The sequence below is a fragment of the Pan paniscus genome, chromosome 12 (genome assembly GCF_029289425.2).
Source record: "Pan paniscus chromosome 12, NHGRI_mPanPan1-v2.0_pri, whole genome shotgun sequence".
Classification (NCBI taxonomy): Eukaryota; Metazoa; Chordata; class Mammalia; order Primates; family Hominidae; genus Pan; species Pan paniscus.
In genome coordinates, this window is record NC_073261.2 from 65071961 (window position 1) to 65092035 (window position 20075).

Genomic DNA, 20075 nt, shown 5'->3' on the forward strand with positions numbered 1-20075 from the left:
TAAGATGATAAAAATTTGCGTAACATTAAAATGGTTTAAAATGGTATCCTTTCTATGTGTTGTTTGTGTCATGTTTTAGGTTTGCATATCATCTGAGACAGTGGCAAATTGAAGGCACTGGTATTAGTAGTCATTTGAAAGCACTGAGTGACAAACAGTCTCTGCCGCTAAGGGTTGTATGCCAGCCAGCTGGACTTCCTGACAAGGTACTTACATAGTTTTAATTTCGAAGTTGATAACATTTCCCAGGTCAAATATCTGTTCTTTTTGTATTTTTAAATTGGTTGCATCTCATATTTCAGATGACTATTGAAATGTATCCTAGTGACCAGGTAGCAGATCTTAGGGCTGAAGTAACTCATTGGTATGAAAATTTACAGAAAGAACAAATAAATCAACAAGCTCAGCTTCAGGAGTTTGGTCAAAGCAACCGAAAAGGAGAGTTTCCTGGTAAGCCTTTCAATTCAAATTTTCTCTTTCTCTTTCTCTCTTTCTTTCTTTTTCTCTTTCTCTTTTTTTTTCTTTTTCTTTCTCTTTTCTCCTTTCCTTTTCTTTTCTTCTCCTTTTCTTTTCTTTCTTGGTTATATCATATAGCAACTGTCTTGGTTTGTCTTGTGTTGCTGTAACAATATTACAGACTAGGTAAAGAACAGAATTTGGGAAGTCCAAGATCAGGGTACCAGCATCTGGTGAGGGCTCCTCTCTGCTTTCAAAGTGGCACCTCGAATGCTGCCTCCTCACAGACAGAGGGTGGAAGGGTAAAAAATGAACAGACTCCCTCCATCAGACCCTTTTATAATGGCATTAATTCATTCATGGCCTCTCCAAAGACCCCACATCTAAAACCTGTTGCATTGGAGATTAATGTTCAACATGAATTTTCAGAGAGAACAAAAAAATTCAAACCATAGCAGCAACTTTGAACCTTTACTTTGAAGGTCCACCATCCATGTTCATGGCTCCCTTCACCCTCCCCTCCCTTTAGTACCATTGATTCTTAGGTAAGAAGATGCTGAGAGTTGCTTCAGATGCTATTTGCAAAAAATTCTTCATTTGTTTCTCAAAAAATTCTATTTTAGACTTTTGATGTGACCATAAAAAACTTCTTGAAATTTATTTCATAAGCAATTTGGGAATTTTTGATACATTTAAATTTCCATATACTACTCATCCACTTTAACCTAATAGTTTTTTTCATGTATTACATTTCCATTTTTTCTGAGTATATAAAAATAACACACCTTCGTGTCTCACCTGTGCATCTCTCCTTGCCTACCAAAAGTATCTTAAGAAATTTTTCATGTAGGCCTAATATATCTATATGTATATGTATATATATATATATATTTCTGATATCTTTTATAGGTATATATCTGATATTTAATATATATGTTTCTTATGTCTTTCCAGAGATACCAAGATATAATGTAAGAATATATATACATATATATGTGCTATATATATGTATATGTATATATATATTTAAAGCACAAATGGTAGAATTCTATTTTTACTGTTCTGTTTGCTTGTAGGGCATATCATTATCTTAGAAAACATTTCATGTTAGTTCATGTAGAAAGTTACCTCATTCTTTTTGAGATCTGCATAGTTCACTATATAGTAATAACGATTCATTTTTCTTGTTCTCTATTAATGGACATTTAGATTGTTTTCATTATTTTGCTATTACAAACAATGTGACAGAGAATATCTTTGTACATTATTTCATGTATGTTGGATAAATACCTCATTATGGAATTTCTGGATCCAAATGTATCTGCTTTGGTTAGGTTGAAATATATTGTGCGTAGAGTGTATGAAAATAATAAAGTGAAAATCCACGTACCTACCATCCAGATTAAGAACTAGAACACTAGTAGAAGCTAGTATTGTGTCCTACCCAATAACATCATTTCCACTTCTCCTTAACACTGTCTTGATTTTTGAATTTGTTTTTTTTAGTGTTCTTTATAGTCTTACCTCCATGTATGTTTTTATTTAGTTTTGTGAAACAGTTTGGCAACCACAAACCTAGTGGATAAAGAAAAAGGGACATGTAGCTACTATTAGATAAAGGATTGCAGAAGATGACAAGTTATAAACCTCCCCTACAGATGTATACAGCCTAATTTGGGGATATCAGTGGGAAAGTTCTCAAGTATATGTATCAGCGCAGTTAAGACACATCCTGTTGCTAAAATGTTGATAAAAATACTGGAATATCCAACAGAAATATCTTCATAGAATTTGTATTTTCTTTTTCTACGCTCTTCGTGATCTACCATAACTCTCAGGAGTAGATCAAAGCAGAATTTCTTCTTTAGGATGAAATGAATGTCCTCTACTGATTCAAGCAGTAGGACATGGAGGTGAGAGCAGGAATCTCACTAGCACTTGGTAAAGACAATCCAAGTACAAATAAGAATCTGGGCCAGATTCGTTGTCCATTCTTTTGTAACATAGAGAAGATAGTACAGGGGCAGCAGGGGTCTTGGTCATGATAACCCTCAATGCATTTTTCCAAAGTCACACTGATCTTACTAATTGTCCTCAAATTTGGTGCACAGCAGTGATTGTGTGATATCTTTTATCATCCTTCTGGTAATTCTCTTCTCTCCTGTGTTGGATATTCTGTTTCCATGATCCATACCTTTCTCGTTATTGGTTGTCTTTGTGTGTGTGTTTCTGGAGTACAGGGAGTGTTCTATTCAGTGGTTTCTTGTGAGAAAATTGACAGAGTAATGTTTTTTATTCCTTGCATCATTAAACATGTATCTCATGTTTTCATACCCAAATGATAAATTAGCTGGGTAAAGAATTCTAAGTTGGAAGTAATTTTGTTGCACAATTTTAGAGGTACTTCTCCATTGTTTCTTGCTTTCATCATTGCTGTTGAATTCTGAATTCCGATACTTTTTACATACAGTGTATCTTTTGTTGTTGTTGTTGTTGTTGTTGTTGTTGTTTTTGAGATAGTCTCCCTCTGTCACCCAGGCTGGAGTGCAGTGGCAGGATCTTGGCTTACTGCAACGTCCATGTTCAAGTGATTGTCCCACCTCAGCCTCCTGAGTAGCTGGGGCTACAGGTGGGTGCCACCATCCCTGGGTAATTTTTTGTATTTTTAGTAGAGACAGGGTTTCACCATGTTGCCTAGGTTCATCTCAAACTCCTGAGCTCAAGCTTTCTGCCCACTTAGGCCTCCCAAAGTGCTGGTATTACAGACATGAGCCACCATGCCCAGCCAACATGTAGTATTTTTTCTTACAGACATTAATCAGTCTTCACTTTTTTCTTAGTGTTCTGGGCCTGAGTATAGGTCTTTTTTCAATGATTGTGATGGGTGCTTCAGTATTTACATGTTTAGGTATTTAGCACTGGACCCTTTTAGTTTGGCACATTATATTTTTCAGTCTGGAGAAATTTTCTTGAAATGGTTCATAGATTTCTTGTATTTTATTTTATCATTTTCTCTCCTTATGGAACATATCCATTATCTAGATGTTTTGCCTGTAAGACTCTTCCTAATTTATCTTTTCTATGTTTCTTTTTTCTTTTTAAGTTTTAACTCAAGTTCCTGAGAGATGTTCTCAACATTATTTTGCAGTCTTTCTACTGAGTTTTTCATTTCTACTGTCATGCTTTTAATATCTAAGAGCTCTTTTTTCTCTGAAAAAATATGCCTATTTTTAAAGTTGAAATATCTTTTTGAGATTAACATTTTTCTTAATTGTTGAATTTTGCTTTTTTGGTTCATTCTGTTGGTGTCTACATTTTAGTGTTTAGATTATTTGCATTCAATGTAAATATTTTCTGTTTGTCCCATCTCTTCATTTTCTCTTTTAGCACATATTTAGCACTTCTGACACTTTTCATTCCTGTGCACAGATCTGAGTTTCTATTTTGTTTCTTTTCCCCCTTTCTTTCTGTTACTTTGTTTTTATTTATTTATTTTTTTGAGACAGGGTCTCACTCTGTCACCCAGGCTAGAGTGAAGTGGCATAATCACAGTTCACCACAGCCTTAACCTCCCGTTCTCAGGTGATCCTGCCACCTGAGTCTCCGGAGTAGCTGGGACTACAGGTGCTGGCCATCATGCCCAGCTGATTTTTGTATTTTTTGTAGAGACAGGGTTTTGCCATGTTGCCCAGGCTGGTTTTTTAACTCCTGGGCTCAAGCGATCCTCCCCCCTTGGCCGTCCAAAGTCCTTGGATTACAGGGGTGACCCACTGTGCCCGGCCTTTTCAGACCCTTCTTTCTAATAAACTTCCTTTAAAGCTTTGTACTCTAGTTCTTCTGGTGACAAATTTTCTCAAGCTTTTTTTGTCTAGAAAAAAGTTTCTCTAAAAATGTTTATTTTGCCTTCATTGTTGATGGATATTTTCACTGGACATCAAATTCTAGGTCATGAGGTTTTTTATCCTCTTTCAGAACTTTATTTTTTTTTAATTAACATCCAAGTCTTATAAACTCTTATTTATTAAAAAGGAAATCATGAGATTGAGTCCTTATTAACATCCAAGTCTTATAAACTCTTTTTTTTTAAATTATACTTTAAGTTCTAGGGTACATGTGCACAACGCGCAGGTTTGTTACAAATGTATACACGTACCACGTTGGTGTCCTGCACCCATTAACTTGTCATTTACATTAGGTATATCTCCTAATGCTATCCCTCCCCCCTCCCCCCACCCCATGACAGGCCCCGGTGTGTGATGTTCCCCTTCTTGTGTCCAAGTGTACTCATTGTTCAATTCCCACCTATGAGTGAGAACATGCGGTGTTTGGATTTTTGTCCTTGTGATAGTTTGCTGAGAATGGTGGTTTCCAGCTTCATCCATGTCCCTACAAAGGACATGAACTCATCCTTTTTTATGGCTGCATAGTATTCCATGGTGTGTATGTGCCACATTTTCTTAATCCAGTCTATCATTGATGGACATTTGGGTTGGTTCCAAGTCTTTGCTATTGTGAATAGTGCCACAATAAACATATGTGTGCATGTGTCTTTATAGCAGCATGATTTATAATCCTTTGGGTATATACCTAGTAATGGGATGGCTGGGTCAAATGGTATTTCTAGTTCTAGATCCCTGAGGAATCGCCACACTGTCTTCCACAATGGTTGAACTAGTTTACAGTCCCACCAACTGGGTAATAGTGTTCCTATTTCTCCACATCCTCTCCAGCACCTGTTGTTTCCTCACTTTTTAATGATCGCCATTCTAACTGGTGTGAGATGGTATCTCATTGTGGTTTTGATTTGCATTTCTCTGATGGCCAGTGATGATGAGCATTTTTTCATGTGTCTGTTAGCTGCATAAATGTCTTCTTTTGAGAAGTGTCTGGCCATACTGACCAAGGTAATTTATAGATGCAGTGCCATCCCCTCAAGCTACCAATGACTTTCTTCACAGAATTGGACTACTTTAAAGTTCATATGAAACCAAAAAAGGGCCCGCATTGCCAAGACAATCCTAAGCCAAAAGAACAAAGCTGGAGGCATCATGCTACCTGACTTCAAACTATACTGCAAGGCTATAGTAACCAAAACAGCATGGTACTGGTACCAAAACAGAGATATAGACCAATGGAACAGAACAGAACCCTCAGAAATAATACCACACATCTACAACCATCTGTTCTTTGACAAACCTGACAAAAACAAGCAATGGGGAAAGGATTCCCTATTTAATAAATGATGCTGGGAAAACTGGCTAGCCATATGTAGGAAGCTGAAACTGGATCCCTTCCTTACACCTTATACAAAAAATAATTCAAGATGGATTAAAGACTTAAGACCTAAAACCATAAAAACCCTAGAAGAAAACCTAGGCAATACCATTCAGGACATAGGCATGGGCAAGGACTTCATGTCTAAAACACCAAAAGCAATGGCAACAAAAGCCAAAATAGACAAATGGGATCTATTTAAAGAGCTTCTGCACAGCAAAAGAAACTACCATCAGAGTGAACAGGCAACCTACAGAATGGGAGGAAATTTTTGCAATCTGCTCATCTGACAAAGGGCTAATATCCAGAATCTACAAAGAACTCAAATTTACAAGAAAAAAACAACCCCATCAAAAAGTGGGCAAAGGATATGAACAGACGCTTCTGTTTTAGAACTTTAAAATTGTTGTTCTGTTATTACTTGGCTTGCAAAGTTTGTGACCTGAATTGGTGGTTTTCCTTATCTTTTGTCCTTTACAGCCAACGACGGGGGAAAAAAAAGGATATAAAGATTTTTCTTTAACAGTGATTTTCAGCATTTTGATTATGAGTGTGCCTTTCTTTCTGTTTGAGATCTGGGTTTAGTTTACCTTCTTAGATCTGTGAGATTATAACTTTTATCAAACTTAGAAAAGGTTAGCAATTATATAGTGCTTCATTTTTTTCTCTTTTTCTTCTCTCCTTAACCTTTTAATTTCTGAGCCTATAATGTTTCTATGCTATTGGTTAAGGTGTTGCTGATTTCTGAGGCACTGTTCCTTTTCTTTCTTCCTTTTCTTTTTTGTGTGTGAGTGTTAGATGTTGATCTTACTCTTATGCTAAATCATTTTGGGATTTATCTTTTTTCGGGGCTTGCTGTTCATCACAAGTTTATTTTGTGGTCATCTTGCATACTTTGTTGGTATGATCTCTTCTTTTTTTCTCCTTGTCAGTTTATGTCTGTAAATTTTTTTTTTTTCTTGAGTCTCGCACTGTTGCCCAGGCTGGAGTGCAGTGGCGTAATCTCGGCTCAGTGCAACCTCCGCCTTTGGGTTCAAGCAATTTTTCTGCCTCAGCCTCCCAAGTAGCTGCGACTACAGGCTCACTCCACCACGCCTGGCTAATTGTTGTATTTTTAGTAGAAACAGGGTTTCATCATATTGGCCAGGCTGGTCTCGAACTCCTGACCTCATGATCGGCCCGCCTCGGCCTCCCAAAGTGCTGGGATTACAGGTGTGAGCCACCACACCCGTCCTACGTCTGTAAAATTTTTAAAATTTATTTTATTGGAGTTGTAAAGGGGAAAAATTACATGTGTGTTTTCAGTATTCAATTATAAATCAAGAGTTTTTTGAGATTTCATTTTGTCTTGAAACGCTATTTTTTTTTAAAAGGTAGAAATTCTATTTAGAACTGATAAGGAATAAGCAGTTATTATGTTAAAAAGATCTTCTCAAAAGTAGTAAAAGATAGAAAGCAGCTCAATGTATTATAAAATCCAGTTCAGCCATAATAGTCAACATTAATGTGTTGTCATTGTCCATCCAGCGTGCTATATAAAACTACCATAAATGGGGTAGCGTATAAACAAAAGAAATTTATTTCTCGTGGTCTGGAACCTGGGAATTCCAAGATCAAGGTGCCAGCAGATTCAGTGTCAAGTGACAGCTTTCTCATAGATAGTATTTTATTGCTGTGTTTTCATTTGGTAGAAGGCTCAAGCAAGCTCCTTTGAGCCTCTTTTGTAGAGACACCACTCCAATTGATGGAGGACTCTGCCTGATATCTAATAACCTCCAAAAGGTCCCACCTCCAAATATCATCACCTTGGTAATTAGGATTCGACATACAGATTTGGGGAACACATATATTCAAACCATAACACTTGTCATTAACACATAGAATATTGGCCTATCTCATATCAAATACAGGCCAGTATGCTAAATAAATTGCTAGTCATTGCAGTTCTCTTTTGGAACAAAGTTATGCATGCTTTATTAGAGTAGCAATTAATCATGACTGAGAGTGTTTTAATATTGCAAATATCAATCATTACATTTAATTGTCTCATCAAGTTAGACATTTAATAAAAATCTACCAAAATATTGCCAGGCGCGGTAGCTCATGCCTGTAATCCCAAGGCTTTGAGGCCAAGGCAGGCAGATCATTTGCGGTCAGGAGGTCGAGACCAGCCTGGCCAACATGACAAAACCCTGTCTCTACTAAAAATACAAAAATTAGCTGGGCCTGGTGGTGTGCACCTGTAATCCCAGCTACTTGGAAGGCTGAGGCATGAGAATCGCTTAAGTCCAGGAGGTGGAGGTTGCAGTGAGCCGAGATCATGCCGTTGCACTCCAGCCTGGGCGACAGAGCGAGACTCCTCAAAACAAAACAAAACAAAAAACTACCAAAGTATTTATGGCTCACACTGTAATCCCAGCACTTTGGGAGGCCGAGGCGTGCAGATCACGAGGTCAGGAGATAAGACCATCCTGGCTAACATGGTGAAACTCCATCTCTACTAAAAATACAAAAAATTAGCCAGGTGTGGTGGCAGGCGCCTGTAGTCCCAGCTACTTGGGAGGCTGAGGCAGGAGAATGGCGTGAACCCAGGAGGCGGAGCTTGCAGTGAGCTGAGATTGTGCCACCTGCAGTCCAGCGTGGGCGACAGAGCGAGACTCTGTCTCAAAAAAAAAAAAAAAAAAGTTTAATACAGAATTTCTGTCCATCCAGTAGCCAAAGCTTTTCTTAGTGAATATGCTGCTTCATAAGCATTTACTTTTCTTCTAGTTTTGTATAATACAAAATGATTTGAATAAAGTAAAATACACTATAAAATGGTATCGCTATTAGATTATTCAGTTATAATTTGTGAGCAACATGATGAATAGGACACTAAATCAAGTATACAATAGCAATTTTAAGATGTTATGATATTCTGGCTGGGCCGTGGTGGCTCATGGCTGTAATCCCAGCACGTTGGGGGGCCGAGGCAGGCGGATCACCGGAGGTCAAGAGTTCAAGACCAGCCTGGCCAACATGGAGAAACCCGTCTCTACTAAAAATACAAAAATTAGTTAAGTGTGATGGTGCACGCCTGTAGTCCCAGCTATTCAGGAGGCCGAGACGGGAGAATTGCTTGAACCCAGGAGGCGGAGGTTGCAGTGAGCTGAGATTGAGCCACTGCACTCCAGCCTGGGTGACAGAGTGACACTCCGTCTCAAAAAAAAAATTACAATAATATGAGGTCTTTGTAAAATGTGAGAATAAAACTTTTGGAGATAAGCGAACAGCTGAGTAAATTGAAATAGCATGTCTCTGTACAGAATATTGTAAAGATATTAGGTAAATTTATTTTTTAAAATGTTCTGTCAATAATTCCAGTGTAATTTTTGTTTAAAATTTGATGAAATTACTGTGAAGTTATCTGTATGAATAAACTAAGCAATATTATAAGTTCTGGGAGGTCAGTAAATTGGCACTTTACGAAAAAAGAAAAAACAAAAAAGTTCTGGGAGAAAAATTCAAAAGGATAATAGAAAGTTGAACTTCCGTACTAGCTGTATAAACATTAAACAATAATTTGATTTTGGTATGGGAATTGTTAGTTAAATGATACAGAATGGATACTGAAAATTAGTCATATATGACTTGTTCAGTTTGGGGAAAGAAAAACCCCTTTTTCTAATATTTAGGATATGTTTAAAATGTTGTATCTGTATTAACAATGGTAGGAAAATTTAGAAGAAAATAGGATTTAACGTTTGTCAAACCATTTTGAGGGCCAAGATTGAGGGCTAGAAATAATGAGAAAGGGAAAGAATCATAGATTTAGCTACACAATGATTAGCAATTTACTTATAAAAAAATTGTGCTAAAGGCAAATTGCCAGTATGACTCGTCTTGGAAGAAAAACATATTCCTTCTGTGTTTGAAATATTTTTCCACAAACCTTTTTTATTTATGTGAAGGGAAAGGTAATTTTAAAATGTTATGTGTCATTATGAAAAGCGATAGCCTTACCCCACTCATTTTTCTTGAAAGTAATTGTTTAGTGTCTGTTCAGTGGAGTTTTTCTATATTGAATGAAATTTAGCAATATTTTTAAAGTTTAAATTATTCATCAGACATTTAATTTTGCTTAATTTTCCTTCTCTAATCATTTTTTTTCCCGAAAAAAGTTGTACATTATACAATACTTAATTTGAATGTCTTCTTCATTTTAGTGCCTGGCATGCATGTGTGAATAAAACACCTCTGCCCTTGTGGAACTGGGAATTTGTCATTCTTCCTTTCCGTTTCCCTTTCCTTTTTTTTTTTTCTTTCTTTCTTTCCTTTTTCCTTTCCTTCCCTCTCTTTTTTCTCCTCACCCTCCCATCCCTTCCCAGATAACAAATATGAGGTGTTAACAAGTGCTTTAAAGAAAGATAAAGGAGAGTAAAGGGTTAATGGTGAAATGAAGCTTTTAGATTGGGCGGTAAGGAAAAAGCTACCATTGGATGAGAGACTTGAAAGAGGTGAGAAAATAAGTATCTTGAATTCCTGGAGAGAAATCTTAGTCCTTGAGTTGGTAATATACTTGTTATTTTCAATAAAGGGCAAGGAGGCCAGTTGGCTGAACATAGTGTGAGGTAGGGAAGATGGTGGGAAATGAAGTTGAAGGTGTAGGCAGCTAAAAGGACTTAATGCATTCTGGAAATAACTATCCTCAATCTACTGAGTTTTCTGTCTTTACCTTAGATTACATTTAAACGTAACATACGGTGTGTTTAATTGCTACAACTACATATTCTTATCAGCAAGTAAGTTAATTCTTAAAAACAAATTCATTTCCATGTTTTGCTGTTTTTAAGGAGGCCTCATGGGACCTGTCAGGATGATTTCATCTGGACACGAGTTAACAACAGATTATGATGAAAAAGCACTTCATGAGCTTGGTTTTAAGGATATGCAGGTACATATATAAAACGTGGTTTGAGTTTTAATGATCTGTTTATAATCATCAGTTGAATAGTCGCAGATGTAGTTTAAAAACAGCTCTTATTGCTTTGTTATATTAAAATTTTAAGTGATTCTATACTTCAGATTTACTGTTTTATTAAACTAAAAGCTTGATATGCATAAATTTTTTTTCCTGTTTTTTATAGATGGTATTTGTATCTTTGGGTGCACCAAGGAGAGAACGGAAAGGGGAAGGTGTTCAGCTGCCAGCATCTTGCCTCCCACCCCCTCAGAAGGACAACATTCCAATGCTTTTGCTTTTACAAGAGCCTCATTTAACTACTCTTTTTGATTTATTAGAGATGCTTGCATCATTTAAACCACCCTCAGGAAAAGTGGCAGTGGATGATAGTGAGGTGACTATGTTTCATTTTCACAAATCTTGTTTTGTGTCTCTGTTGAGAGGATATAGTAACTTTAATAAAAGTATAGTTTATAAAACGTTATAAAGTATATAATAATTTTCTCTCCGTTTTTTTTTTGTTGTTGTTCATTTTTTTTTTGTTTTGTGTTTTTGAGACGGCATCTCACTCTGTTGACCAGGCTGGATTGCAGTGGTGCAATCTCATCTCACTGCAAGCTCCACCTCCCGGGTTCATGCCATTCTCCTGCCTCAGCCTCCCAAGTAGCTGGGATTACAGGCGTGTGCAACCACACCTGACTAATTTTTGCATTTCTAGTAGAGATGGGGTTTCACTATGTTGGTCAGGCTGGTCTTGAACTCCTGACCTCATGATCCACCCATGTCGGCCTCCCAAAGTGCTGGGATTACAGGCATGAGCCACCGTGCCTGGCCCTCAGTAATCTTTTAAGAGTAGTAAAATTGGGCCGGGGCGGTGGCTCACGCCTGTGATCCCAGCACTTTGGGAGGCTGAGATGGGCAGATCACGAGGTCAGGAGTTCAAGACCAGCCTGACCAACATGGTGAAACCCCGTCTCTACTAAAAATACAAAAATTAGCTGGGCATGGTGCCGTGTGCTAGCTAGAAAGGAGAATGGGGAAGAGGATGGGAGAGTAGAATGGGAGGAATGAAATTGGAAAGGTAGGCAGAGCGAAATAATGTAAACCTTTTGCGTCGTCGTGAGTCATTTCCATTTTACTCAAAGTGGACAACATTAAAAGATTTTAAACAGAGGATAAACACATGTTCTGATTTTTGTTTTATACCTAATAAGTTTCTTTGGCAAAAGTAACAGTCAGTAAAGCATTTGATATACGAGTCCAGGAACGAGTTGCCCTGAAATAGGATGGCAGCAGTGGAAATAAATCGACAACAGGTCAAAACAACATCACTTGGTGGTGGTTTGGGTTTTAGGAGTAGGGAATGAAGAGGAGAAGGAAGACGGAAATGGCACTGGGTTTCTGGCCTGTGCAACTGGGTGGATTCCATTTGAGCTGAAGGATAGATGGATGCCTGAGGAACATCAAATAGAGATGTCAGGTAATCACTTGGATATATAAGTATGGAGCTCAGAGGAAAAGGTATAGTCTAGAAAAATGGTTTGTGGGTTATCACTATAAAGATGCCATTTATTTTATTATTATTTTTATTTTTGTGAGACATGGTCTCAGTGTGTCACCCAGGCTGCAGTGCAGTGGTATGATCGTAGCTCAGTGTAGCCTTGATCTCTCAGGTTCAAGTGATCCTGCTGCCTCAGCGTCCTGAATAGGTGGAACTCCAGGCGCATGCCAATGTGCCTGGCTAATTTTTTAATATTTTGTAGACATGGTCTCTCTTTGTTGCCCAGGTTGGTTTCAAACTCCTGGCTTCAAGCGATCCTCCCACCTCAGCCTCCTAAAGTGCTGGGATCGTAGGCATAAGCTGCTGTGCCCAGCCTGAAGATGGCATTCAGAGGCAAGAGTATGTGTGATATCACCTAAAGGAGCCATATTCAATCCACTAACTTTTAAAACAATGCCTTTAAATGGGCTTATTCTAAGACCTTTTCATGTATTCATGTAGCTTGTGCAGTGAATCACAATTTTGAGATTGAGAGGCAGGTAAAATGGTGGTATTTTGATAGTTTTCCCTGTGTTAGGCTAGTATGCTTTTCTTTCTTCCCCAAGATTGTTAAGTGACTTCTTCCCGTTTCCATGATGTGTTTGATAATGGATGCAGTGGGCTGCCATTGAGCCTTCTGTTTCTTATACCTCAGTTTCTCACGTGATGGTACATTCTTAAATTCCCAAGAAATATCCATTGTTTTTTCAAGCAGAATAATCACTAATAGGTGCCCATGAAACCTCTGTTTTCTCACCTAGTGCTGGTATTCTGTTCCATGTATTAGGGGAATAATGTGAGGAGGGGGACAAAAATTTGCAGAAGGTTTTTTCAAAAGAGGAGTTGTTCAAATTGGGTCCAGCTACTGTTAAGAGTGAAGAGAAAAGCATTACAGGTTTTCTTCAGTAAGAAAGCAAATGACATGTTTGAGGACCTGGGAATACTAGCATAGTGTAATTTAAATACTAGGACAGAAAGGTAGACTGTAACTTGTATCGCAAAAGGACCTAAATGATTTTTTTTTTTAATCCATCATTATGGCTGGTTTTAAGCAGCAAAATGAGCTCTTTTCTGGGCTTTTAGAAACAAAATTTAGATGTTTGTGTGGAGGATGTAGTAGAGAAAACCAGGACCAGTGATAAGAGATCCTGGGCTGTTATGTTAATAGGCTGTTATGTTAGTCTGAGTAGTGAGACTTAAACCAAAGGGAAAGCATTTCATTGTTTCAGCAGATTTTTTTTTTTTTTTTTTTTTTTTTTTGAGACAGAGTCTCACTCTGTCCTCCAGGCTGGAGTGCAGTGACAAGTTATCGGCTCACTGCAACCTCCGCCTCCCAGGTTCAAGTCATTCTCCTGCCTCAGCCTCCTGAGTAGCTGGGACTACAGGCGCACGCCACCACGCCCAGCTAGTTTTTTTTTTTTTTTTTTGTATTTTTGTAGAGACAGGGTTTCACTCTGTTAGCCAGCATGGTCTTGATCTCCTGACCTTGTGATCCGCCCACCTCTGCCTCCCAAAGTGCTAGGATTACAGGTGGGAGCCACTGCACCCAGCTGCAGATATTTTATTGAATCTTATTTTTGGCAGGTTGATAACAGGATTTTTTGCTGAATAAGATAGGTTTGGCCGTGATGAGAGTTACACAAAAAAGTAAAAACAAAGTATCTTTACTGTGTATGTCTCATGAGACTTTCAGTCATTGCAGAACATACTTATGCACACTTTGAAGATATTTTTCCTTCTAATCCTTTTTTGCATAGAATTCAATATTTCTCTTCTTAATGGTTATTTACGACGGAATGATGAGTTGTTTTATTGAAGAACTGAGTGCCATTTCCTCAAGTATAGCGCAAGTGTTACTCGAGGGTTGCTTCTCTTTGTTCATCAAGCTTGTGAAAGACCAAATTTACCTTGAAACTTTCTAAGATTTCCTTGACATTGGAGAATTGCTTGAACCCGGGAGGTGGAGGTTGCAGTGAGCTGAGATCGTGCCATTGCACTCCAGCCTGGGCAACAAGAGCGAAACTCCGTCTCAAAAAAAAAATAAAGATTTTCTTGCCACCAAAGTGCACCATGTTTCTGCCATTATACCAAAAGAACTAAGTTTCTTTTTATAGGCTTATAGAATATCCCTAGACCATGTTATACCAAAGAATCACTGTGATAGTAGCAGTAGTAATAAATTTATACTCCGTGGAAAATACCAAAACTGTCAATTTTAGTTTTTACTCTTTTTACCTCTCAGGGTGGTACTTTAAATTTTTGTTTAATTGCCTATTTCCTAAGTGGTTTTTGAAACGTTGTTTAGCTTACTCTTGCCTTAGCAAGTTTTGGAACTCAGATTTAACAAATGATAATGGAAAAAAATAGGTCTCTAAAATTGTTTGCTTTCTTCTTAACGTCTGTTCATCTGAGACTGGAAAATGAGGTTTAGATTAGCAACATAAGAGAAACAGGCTCTTTTCCTAAATGGAAGTTCAAGGATTTAATTCACCCAGTCTTTATTGTGCTTAGAATAGTGACCTGCAAAATGGAAATAGATGATTGTCATATTGAAATTTGTTAGAATTTTCTGGCCTTTAAACAGATGTTTTCACTTTTATTTGAAAAGTTTCCTGAGGAACATGATCAGTCTTAGAGGAAAGCTTTTCTAGAAAAATGTTCAGTAAGAAGTTGAAAAAACACTGCTTGGCTATTAATTTTCTCAAATGTTATGTATCATATAACAAATGTTTCATTTCTCACTTTTCAAAAAGTGAGGCTAAAAACTATTAGCAAATTTGATCATTACTTTATGCAAAAATTTGAACTTAAAATTTTTTCTTTTCTGATCTGTTTTGATAAAGTAGTTGTTCTTATTTGTGTAGAGCTTACGATGTGAAGAACTTCATCTTCATGCAGAAAATCTGTCTAGGCGGGTCTGGGAGCTACTGATGCTTCTTCCTACATGTCCTAATATGTTGATGGCATTCCAGAATATCTCAGATGAGCAGGTGAGCCCACAAAATCTCTTTACTCTCCTAGAGGCTGTTACCAGTTTACATTCCTATTGACAGTGTAGAAGATTGCCTGTTGATGTACCCTCAGTAAATCTGAATATAGTTTTTACCCATATAGTTGGTAAAAAGTGCCACTGCATTTTAATGTTCATTTGTTTATTTAGTGAGGGTGAATAATGGGTGAATAATGTATCAGAGGCTAAATGTAAGATGAAGATGTTTTCTAAAATTATTGACATTTTATATTAGTGTTTTTTCATATTACAGTATGCTTTTAATATTGTTTTTTGTTCTTAGTAACAAAAAGTAATGTTTAGAGAAAATACACAGAGGTGAAATGATGTGCATCAGTGTTTGTTTTGTATGCTTATACACATTAACTGACGGAATTGGAGAAAATGAGGCAAATAAATTTAATATCTGTGTGATAATTTTTTTTCCATATGGACACCACCTCACATGTGTGTTGGGTATCTTTGTAAAGTCTTTAACATTAAAGACTGTTTTAATTTATTTATTTATTTTTGAGATAAGGTATAACTCTGTTACCCAGGCTGGAGTACAGTGGTGTGGTCTCAGCTCACTGCAACCACAACCACGAGGGCTCAAGTGATCCTTCCTCCCCCAACCTTCCCCAGTAGCTGAGACCATAGGCGTGTGCACCATGCCTGGCTCATTTTTGTATTTTTAGTAGAGACAGGGTTTCGCCGTTTTGGCCAAGTTGATCTATAACTCCTGACTTCAAATGATCTGCCCATCTCAGCCTCCCAAAATGGTGGGATTATAGGCATGAGCCACTGCTCCTGGCTTAAAGATTGTTTTTAAAATTTGTATAATAAGTAGTTTATTTGAGGACATCTCCGAAAGAACTCTACAGGATGAATGAAAAAATAAATGTCCTAATGTTATACTAATTCTAGGATTTGGAACATTATCATGTGATTTTGGGAGAGCCAATATCTCACAAGACTTGGAAGTGAAGAAGATGGGCTCTTCTAAATGCCAAATGATGACTTACAGTAGCACTAGTAATAGCATTTCAAAGATGCACATTAAGTGTGAATTACATTATTTCATGAATTGACAGTAGAAAACAGCAGTGTTCCTGAGTTCATATATTTGTATGACTTTTAAATATATAGTTGTAACTATTAAGTACAGACATTTAATTCATCACCATCTTTAGAAGTTTACCCACTCAACTAGATCACAATGTTGTTTCTTCTTTTAATTGGGAAGATTAACAGTTAATTATTTTCCCATGCTGCTGTTTGTATATGAATTTTATTGGGTTTATTTTCAGAAAATTTAATGAATAATTGATGTTTTAAGCATACCATTTGTGCCAATTATATAAGTAGTCTTCATATGTTTTAATATGTTTCAAAGTATATATAATATTTTGAGTTTTTATGTAGTGTCAGTTTGTTTAAAGTTTTTCTTTTTTGTGTTCCCTGAGTAAGTTGGCTTGAGAAACATGTTTTTCTAATTTAAGAGTAATGATGGATTTAATTGGAAAGAACTTCTCAAAATTAAGAGCGCCCACAAGCTATTGTATGCTCTGGAAATTATTGAAGCACTGGGAAAACCTAATAGAAGAATAAGGAGGGAGTCTACGGTAATTGCATTTCCACTATTATCATTAAATGTTTGTATTCTCTCTGGAGCAAAATTCTATAATGTATTGTCTTTTCCATTCTAGAATAATTCTTTCTTCCGCCATTCTGCCTTACTTTTTTTGCCTTTCTCATAGGGAAGTTACAGTGATCTTTATCCAGATTCAGATGATTCAAGTGAGGATCAAGTGGAAAATAGTAAAAATTCCTGGAGTTGCAAGGTTTGATCATATGTGTTTTTCAATGTATTGATAAAAATAATTTATCTCCAGTTTTTCAAAAGTGGGTACCATAATTCTTCATTGATTTTAAACTAATATACTATTAAAATAAAGCATAGTTTAAAAATCATGTATTACTTTAAGTTGCAATAATGTAAACTGAGATTATTTAATGCCTTGGTGCTCCTGTTTTTAGCTCTGATTTTCCCTCTATTGAAATACTGTGAGAGTCCTGGCATGGTGGCTCACGCCTGTGATCCAGCCCTTTGGGAGGCTGAGACGGATGGATCACTTGAGGTCAGGAGTTTGAGACCAGCCTGGCCAACATGGTAAAACCCGTGTCTCTACTAAAAATGCAAAAATGAGCTGGGTGTGGTAGCATGCCGCCCATAATCCCAGCTACCCAGGTGGCTGAGGCAGGAGAATCACTTGAACCCAGGAGGTGGAGGTTGCAGTGAGCTGAGATCGCACCACAGCACTCCAGCCTGGGCAGCAAAAAAAGATACTGTGAGGACATCCCAGTGTCTAGGACTAAATGGCTAATGGAATAGAAAGATGTTTATAGGCTTTTTCGTGTGTGTGTGTGTGTGTGTGTGTGTGTGTGTGTATAAATTTTTTTTTTTTGAAATGGAGTCTCGCTCTGTCACCCAGGCTGGATTGCAGCAGCGCGATCTCTGCTTGCTGCAAGCTCCACCTCCCAGGTTCACGCAATTCTCCTGCCTCAGCTTCTGGAGTAGCTGGTACTACAGGCGCCCGCCACCACACCCGGCTAATTTTTTTGTATTTTTAATAGAGACGGGGTTTCACCATGTTAGCCAGGATGGTCTCGATCTGCTGACCTCGTGATCCGCCCGCCTTGGCCTCCCAAAGTGCTGGGATTACAGGCGTGAGCCACCACGCCTGGCCTCCAGTGTATATTTTTTTAAATTCTTGTTTGTTTTATTTTGTTTTGTTTAGGACAGGGTCTCACCTTGTCACCCAGGCTGGATTGCAGTGGCATGATCATGGCTGACTGCAGCCTTGACCTCCTGGGTTCGAGTGATCCTCCTGCCTCAGCCTCCCTAGTAGCTGAAACTATAGGCACAAGCCACCATACCCGGCCAATTTTTTTATTTTTTGTAGAGATGAGGTCTTCCTATGTTGTCTAGGCTGGTCTCAAAGTCCTAACCTCAAGCCATCGTCTGGCTTTGGCCTCCCAAAGTTCCAGGATTACAGGCATGAACCATTGCACCCACCCTTAAATTCTTGAAAGTAGCCTTTATCTTATTATTTTGTCTAGAAATTATTTTGGTAATTTAAATGAATAGTAATTAAATAAAAGATACGTAATATTTTACATATCCAGTTACTGAATCAACAAGCATTATTGCATTATATATCTGCTTTTCTCTTACTATTACTTTCACAATTGCCTACAGTTTGTTGCTGCTGGAGGGCTTCAACAGTTATTAGAAATTTTTAATTCTGGAATTCTAGAGCCTAAAGAGCAGGAATCATGGACTGTGGTAAGTGCATATTTATGGTTTCAACTAGTTACAGTAGTTATCCCATTTGAAACACTTCCATTTCATCAGCAAGTATAGCTTTTGCCATATAGTTCCTTATAATAAAGTATGGAATATAGCAGAAATGAATTTAAAAATACAGAGTTTGATAAACTAATTAGGAATAAGTGTTTTTCATGTTATCAGTATTAAAAAATTCTTCTGATAAAATGAATTACTCTAAACTCTGGCCAGTTCATAAACGTGTTTCCTTTAGGTTGATAAATTATATATTAATATTTATATAAAGTTTGGTTGCTTTTTAAAAATTTGGTTTACATCTTAGTTTTTTTAAAAAACTTTTTTTGTTTTATTTTGTTTTGATCATTTCTTCCTTTATAGTAGTAATAATTAAAAACGTGTTTCCAGACCATGTTGACCGGCTTACATTGAGATGGATACAGAAATTGAGAGTAAGCCTCTAGAAATTTTTATAGCAATTAGACATTGTTGCTGTATTTTATAATACTTTACAAAAGTATTGGTCCTCAACAAAATGGAATTTTTTTTCCTGTGAACTTGCATAAAAAAATGGAAATTTAAAAAAATGTTAACTTTACCACCATGATTTGAAGAAGCACTATATGAAAATAAAATTGCTTATAGAATATTTAAATCTTAATAATGATATACAAAACTGCACAGGCCAGTTTCAAGCTCATTGTAAAGGACATTCCATTTTCTTCCATCAAAGCAGTTTAGCATTATCAAACATTGAATTCAAGTATTTTCTTAGTTCCTGTGGTTTTTTGTTTTGTTTTGTTTTGTTTTGCTTTTTTTGAATTGCCTTCGAACCTAGGAGTCAGGTATAATGATTTGACATCAAGTAATCTTATGTCTAAATTTGTTAGCTCTTCAGCTATCGTCAGCGTTAGTGTATTTTACGTGTGGGCCAAGACAGTTGTTGTTCTTCCAGTGTGGCCAGGGAAGCCAAAAGATTGGACACCCCCATACTAAAGGTTTTCTCTGTTTGTTTTTCTTGAAATTATGAATACTTTCCTGAAGTATTACTAGTAACATTTTATTGCCAATATGTGGCTTATTGTAGCTTTATAATGCCAAGATGCAAAGCATGTCTAAGATAGAAATTGCTTTCAGGTCAACTGGTATTTCCTGTTTATAATGCATCTCTCTTAATATTATGAAATACTTCTAAGTTCAGGTTTGTTCTTGTTTCTTATTTTTTTTTCCTTTTCAAATGAGTTTAGTTGAAGTATACCTTTAAAACTTTTTTTGAAATATAGTTAACATGCAGTCAATGTACTCCTCCAAAATGTACTGTTTTTACTATATTCACAAAGTTGTGGGACTATGACCAGCATCTAATTCCAGAACAGTTGTATCCCTTCAAAAGAAACCTCCCCCTAAACGCTTTAGCCCTAGGCAACCATCATTATAGTCTGCTTTCTGTTTCTGTGGATTTGCCCATTCTGGACATTTCCTATAAATGGAACCATACAATATATGGTCCATTGTGACTGGTTTC

The 20075-nt window shown here is 37.1% G+C and overlaps 1 protein-coding gene across 5 annotated transcripts in view; it reads left to right on the top strand.

Moving 5' to 3' along the window:
- USP34 (ubiquitin specific peptidase 34) overlaps window positions 1-20075 on the top strand; it is a 283346-nt gene that overhangs the window by 158989 nt on the left and 104282 nt on the right. For 4 of the 5 annotated variants that reach the window (XM_034953216.3, XM_034953217.3, XM_063594927.1 and 1 more), the window contains 8 exons: window positions 80-206; window positions 303-450; window positions 10563-10663; window positions 10857-11066; window positions 15077-15202; window positions 16704-16826; window positions 16962-17045; window positions 18464-18550. In XM_034953216.3, the coding sequence (XP_034809107.1) occupies window positions 80-206; window positions 303-450; window positions 10563-10663; window positions 10857-11066; window positions 15077-15202; window positions 16704-16826; window positions 16962-17045; window positions 18464-18550 (1006 nt within the window). The remainder of the gene's footprint in view (window positions 1-79; window positions 207-302; window positions 451-10562; window positions 10664-10856; window positions 11067-15076; window positions 15203-16703; window positions 16827-16961; window positions 17046-18463; window positions 18551-20075) is intronic. The other variant, XM_055108352.2, reaches the window with a different exon arrangement.